This window comes from Syngnathus typhle, unplaced genomic scaffold, assembly GCF_033458585.1.
Source record: "Syngnathus typhle isolate RoL2023-S1 ecotype Sweden unplaced genomic scaffold, RoL_Styp_1.0 HiC_scaffold_23, whole genome shotgun sequence".
Lineage (NCBI taxonomy): Eukaryota > Metazoa > Chordata > Actinopteri > Syngnathiformes > Syngnathidae > Syngnathus > Syngnathus typhle.
The window spans coordinates 1,208,717-1,213,897 of NW_026871929.1; the positions used below are offsets into that span (position 1 = coordinate 1,208,717).

The 5,181-nt window shown below is 37.7% G+C and overlaps 1 protein-coding gene across 3 annotated transcripts; it reads right to left on the reverse strand.

Annotated features, from left to right (window-relative positions):
- Positions 1 to 781: 781 nt before the first annotated feature.
- On the reverse strand, positions 782 to 4,906 carry LOC133146987 (uncharacterized). 3 transcript variants are annotated; one of them, XM_061271108.1, is made up of 10 exons: positions 4,564 to 4,905; positions 3,831 to 3,928; positions 3,487 to 3,621; positions 2,880 to 3,028; positions 2,642 to 2,778; positions 2,456 to 2,549; positions 2,194 to 2,317; positions 1,609 to 1,826; positions 1,353 to 1,533; positions 782 to 1,218 (listed from the first exon to the last, which is right to left on the reverse strand). In XM_061271108.1, the coding sequence occupies exons 2-10, from the start codon at positions 3,922 to 3,924 to the stop codon at positions 1,130 to 1,132; spliced, it is 1,221 nt and encodes a 406-aa protein (XP_061127092.1). In that variant the 5' UTR covers positions 3,925 to 3,928; positions 4,564 to 4,905; the 3' UTR covers positions 782 to 1,129. The 3 variants fall into 3 exon arrangements, with proteins under 3 accessions (XP_061127092.1, XP_061127093.1, XP_061127091.1); XM_061271109.1 differs by lacking the exon at positions 3,487 to 3,621 and having other exon boundaries at positions 4,564 to 4,906; XM_061271107.1 differs by lacking the exon at positions 3,831 to 3,928.
- Positions 4,907 to 5,181: the final 275 nt, after the last annotated feature.

Genomic DNA, 5,181 nt, shown 5'->3' on the forward strand with positions numbered 1-5,181 from the left:
TTTCTTAATGCGCAGTAATAAACTCGGCACTCTAAAGCACCCGAGAGCGTTTTTTTCGATGCCAACCTAACCAGAGTGACGGGAGCGGCACAATTCAGAAAAAGCGCTCAGCTCGCCGAGAAAATGCGATTTAAGCAATAAAATTAAAAATGCTTATAAAACATAAACCAAACGTTGGAGGTGGTCATTTCTTAATGCGCAGTAATAAACTCGGCACACAGCAAAAACTGGAGTGTTGAATCAACTCCCACAGAGTCAATTTTAACACTTTTTGCGGGTTTATATAGCTCCACACTCTACAGAGTTAAATTAACACTTTCAAAATAGTTAATTATTTAACACTGTACCTAGAGTTACTTTTTAACTCCCTAGACTGGGTTGAATTAACACTATATCGAGTTACATTAACACTATATCAGAGTTACTTTTTAACTCCCTAGACTGGGTTGAATTAACACTATATCGAGTTACATTAACACTATATCAGAGTTCCTTTTTAACTCCCTAAACTGTGTTAAATTAATACTATATCGAGTTACATTAACACTATATCAGAGTTCCTTTTTAACTCCCTAAACTGTGTTAAATTAACACTATATCGAGTTACATTAACACTATATCAGAGTTCCTTTTTAACTCTCTAAACTGGGTTAAATTAGCACTATCGATTTACATTATATCAAAGCTCCTTTTTAACTTCCTAAATTGGGTTAAATTGACACTACATAGTTAAAAGAAAAACCGTACAATACAACCATTAAAATGACAATTCCAAGAAAAATGCATTTTCAAAAACACAATTTATTTTAACTTTTCCCCCAATGCAGTCAGTTAAAACATGAGGGTATAATGTACAAACCTCCATCTGCTTACCATTTATTTTAAGAACTTTCCCCCAATGCAGTCAGTTAAAACATAATAAACGAGGGTATAATGTACAAACTTTCATCTGCTTTACCATATGAGCTTTGAATATCAAATGGTTTGTGACATTTGAGTTCAGTCATTTTCATGACACACCTCTCTTCAGTTGGTAAAACTTTGAAGGCATGGTGGTGTTCAACAAACATCTCTGTAAATAGCTTTTTTGTCAAAAAATAAACGTCATCTTCAACCAGAAGTACATCATCTATTTGACAAAAGACTGGCATGTCTTCCTCCATGGAACTGCAAACAACAAGTCCACCTTTGTACTCAACACCATCGACTTTAACCCAACTTTAAAAAGAAAAAGAAATACACAGAATGAACGAACAATTGAAGTCCAGTAACATAAAATCAATCGGTCTTTATTAATCACAAGACTATTGAACTGTAATTGCTTATAACAAATTCTATCGAACAAAACTCACTTGGTGCCTCATCAAGTTCACTTCCTGGAGACTCTGCGGCCTGCAGCATTCGGCGCAGCTCAGGTGTTGGGGTGAGCCGCTTGGCCTCTTTGATGACGTTATCTCTGAAGAACGGATCCCATTTCTGGAGCAGCAGGTTGGAAACCTCCTCTTCAAACAGGAGTGTGAAGTCTTGATTCATCTATAAGAAAGCAAATGTACTACTACCACATTCAGCACATTTCAAGGCATTCTAAAAATCCCATTTCATACTTACCAATCCCTTTGTATCCAGGAATCTTGGGAAGATGGAGAAGATATCTTGAGTTTTGTCTGAGTCGTGGATGAGTTTTTGGCGATTCTGAAAGGTCTCTCTCATCTTCAGAAAAATTACGGAACTGTCTGTTGTATGGTTGAGCAAGGAGATGGCTTCCTGGTATGTATCCCCATCAAGCTGCTGGTCAACAACAATGGACCTGCGCACATTTGGGCCTCCTGAAAAAAAGCACACAATTCTTTCAAGAAAAAAAACAAGAAACACCCTAGATGAAGTTGTAAGAAAGAAAGAAAAATGAGGGGTACTTAGAGAAAGAAAGACAGTTGCGTAGAGAGAGAGAGAGAGAGAGAGAGAGAGAGAGAGAGAGAGAGAGAGAGAGAGAGATAGAGATAGAGAGATAGAGATAGAGAGATAGAGAGAGATAGAGAGAGATAGAGAGAGATAGAGAGAGATAGAGAGAGATAGAGAGAGATAGAGAGAGAGAGAGAGAGAGAGAGAGAGAGAGAGAGAGAGAGAGAGAGAGAGAGAGAGAGAGAGAGAGAGAGAGATAGATAGATAGATAGATAGATAGATAGATAGACTGACCTCCTCCTGGGGAAAAGCCAGTGGGGCTACTTGTAGATGCATGTCCTCTTCGAATCTTTCTCTGAATCGTTTTCAGACGCCAAGAAATGTATCCGGTGCTGCTTGCAGCATCATAGAAATGTTCCTAAAATGGAAATACATTCAAAATTAATGTGATGTCAACCTCATAAGCTACTGTGAAATTTCAGAATCTAAATGTTACTGTAATGTAGACAAAACATGAAAATTATGTAAACAGAGAGTACAATAATAATGACTATACATAGCCTTTCTTGGAGTATGGGTCTTTGAGGGACGGGAACACTGTCACTATCCCAAGAGCGTACTCTTCTCGAACAGCTTTGCTTGGGAGTTGCCTGAGAAAAGATCAAATTAGCATTAATACAAGGGCCAAGTAGTTAACTTGTTAATAAAAAAAGGATAGTACAGACAAATAGAACACACATACCCGTGTTTATCAATCATGTGTGCCACTATTATATTGACCAACTTTCTTCTGGTAGCATCTGTTAGAGTTTTTGTTGTGTGATACTCTTGGAGGACCTCTTCACCACCTGAGCTGGTACCAAGGACATCTTCAATCAACTTTGAAAAAGAAGCAAAAAAACAAATGTGATAAACTGCCTTTCTAGAGTTTAAGGATGACAAATGTTGATTTTAAGAAACCTGTGAGTACTTAGCACAACCTTTCTAGCAGATGCTGCAGTAAGTGGGCCCTCAAGTCTTGGTTTCTTCCTAGGAACCTCATCTAGGAGTATAGTTGATGTACTTGCACATGAACTGAAGCTTGAATCAGAATAATCGGATGGAGAGGACAAGGAGCAATCGGAAAATTCTAAAAAAAAAAAAAAAAAAAAAAAAAAGAAGGGGGGTGGGGTGTTTATTTGCAGTATACAAAAAGTCATAGAAGATTTTTGATCTAACCAAGCCAACGGCACACCATAGACTCAACTCATTTAATCAATTGATTCTCAGTCTTGATAGGCAATTCAGAAATATTTTCAGAAATTGTTTTAAAGGCATGAATTAGATTAATCAAAAATACATTTGGTATTCATATTGGATTTATGTCAGTTAAAATGACATTTAAACCATTCAATAAAAGTCAGGCTGAATGTCCCTGTTGTGTAACCACAAAGAATGATATTGAATATTTGATCCACCTTTAAGTGTATTAAATGACTTAATTCTGAAAACATTAAATTGAAATTGTTTACTGTATTTCTGTACTTATAAATTTGCATTAGTGTTTTACACATTGCATTATGTAATTTACCCCTTTACATTTCTCACCGTCATTTGAGAAAACTGATAGAGTCACATTGCCTTGGCTGACAAGGTCACTGAAAATGTCCTCATCAACTTCTGTCCCTGTTGCATCTTTGTACACTAATTTTGCGTCAGGTGGCAGGCAAAATCTCTCGATGACTGGAAAAGACAAGATACATCTGAGTGGACCTTTAAGATAGCACTGATCTTGCCTCATTTCACATTCAATAATTTAATCCACCACTGTAAACAAATTCAGAGATAATCCCCTGCATAAAATACATTCTCTTTTCAGTCCAAATCTTAAAAGAAAGGGGCGTTGTTCTGCCCTTTATATCAAACCAAGCATAAGTAAAACAAAAACAAACCTTTGTCATGGAACTGCACAAAATCAAAACATCCATCAACCTCATCCAACTTCACATACTTCTGCTGTTGGCAATACCGAACCTGGATCAACATTTTTCTGAGACATGCAACAACAAACAAATGTCAGTAAACACTTAACATGCAAGAAATAATTATTTAACACTCACATAAACGTTGTGTATCATGCAAGAAATTGTTTCATTATTAATTTCACTGCAGGTCTAAGATTAAACACATTCAGCAGCTGCTGGGAGGCTGTTAAAACATGCCACAGCAGGCCCAGTGGAAACGCTCTCATTGATGAACGTGGCAGCGACTAGCTGTAGTGACTGCAGCACATGCTACCGTAATTAACATTTACATTTGAGGCAAAACTGATTTATTAAAACATTGCACCCGCCATGAACTTCAAGTTAGCTTGTTAACATGTGCTAACGTTAGCCCCAAACTATATTCCACAGTTAAATATGAAGCCTTGTTTATACAACCTCTCAAGCACGCGTGAGACTTGGTAAAATGCAAAGGATAACATAGGAAACCGTTTTTTTATTAGTGTTTATTTTTTAGCAAGTGGTAACGTTAGTGGTGAAGTTAACATTGCATTAAAAAAAAAATCCAAACGTTCGCTGTCCAGTGCCAACCACAAAAAATGCTTAGCAAAGTTACATAAATATTCTCAGCAGATGTTTAATTCAATGTTATTGTTCCTACAAGTTTGATTTTGTAGCTTACCTCTCGTGTAAAAGTCCAACTTCGCATCCATTCCTGATTCCAGCAGCGAAATAAACGACGGTTGACCACGCCACGCACAGGAGACTATTGATTGATGCACGGGTTCACCCTGCTGAAAGCCCAGGGGCATAACACATGGGGTTACCTGGACTGAAGCCCAGGGGCCTATCAAGCAAGTTAACTCGGCCGAGATGCACTTTACATCTCTACAGAGTTGATTTGCTTAGGTTGGAATAACTCTGTTAAATAACTCCAACACTGAACACCATTTTAATCAGAATGTGTTAAAATGACACTTTGAGAGTTGAAATCAACTCTGACATGTTTAACCCTGAAATTTCAACACTCCAGTTTTTGCTGTGCACTCTAAAGCACCCGAGAGCGTTTTTTTCGATGCCAACCTAACCAGAGTGACGGGAGCGGCACAATTCAGAAAAAGTGCTCAGCTCGCCGAGAAAATGCGATTTAAGCAATAAAATTAAAAATGCTTATAAAACATAAACCAAACGTTGGAGGTGGTCATTTCTTAATGCGCAGTAATAAACTCGGCACTCTAAAGCACCCGAGAGCGTTTTTTTCGATGCCAACCTAACCAGAGTGACGGGAGCGGCACAATTC

Excerpts from the sequence above, each read along its gene's own strand:
- LOC133146987 (XM_061271107.1), bottom strand. The coding sequence starts at position 4,693 with ATGCCCCTGGGCTTTCAGCAGGGTGAACCCGTGCATCAATCAATAGTC. Across the intron at positions 3,622-4,563 it reads GTTGGACTTTTACACGAGAG|TCATCGAGAGATTTTGCCTG; the intron begins GTAAGCTACAAA and ends TGTCTTTTCCAG. Across the intron at positions 1,534-1,608 it reads TCCTGGATACAAAGGGATTG|ATGAATCAAGACTTCACACT; the intron begins GTAAGTATGAAA and ends GCTTTCTTATAG.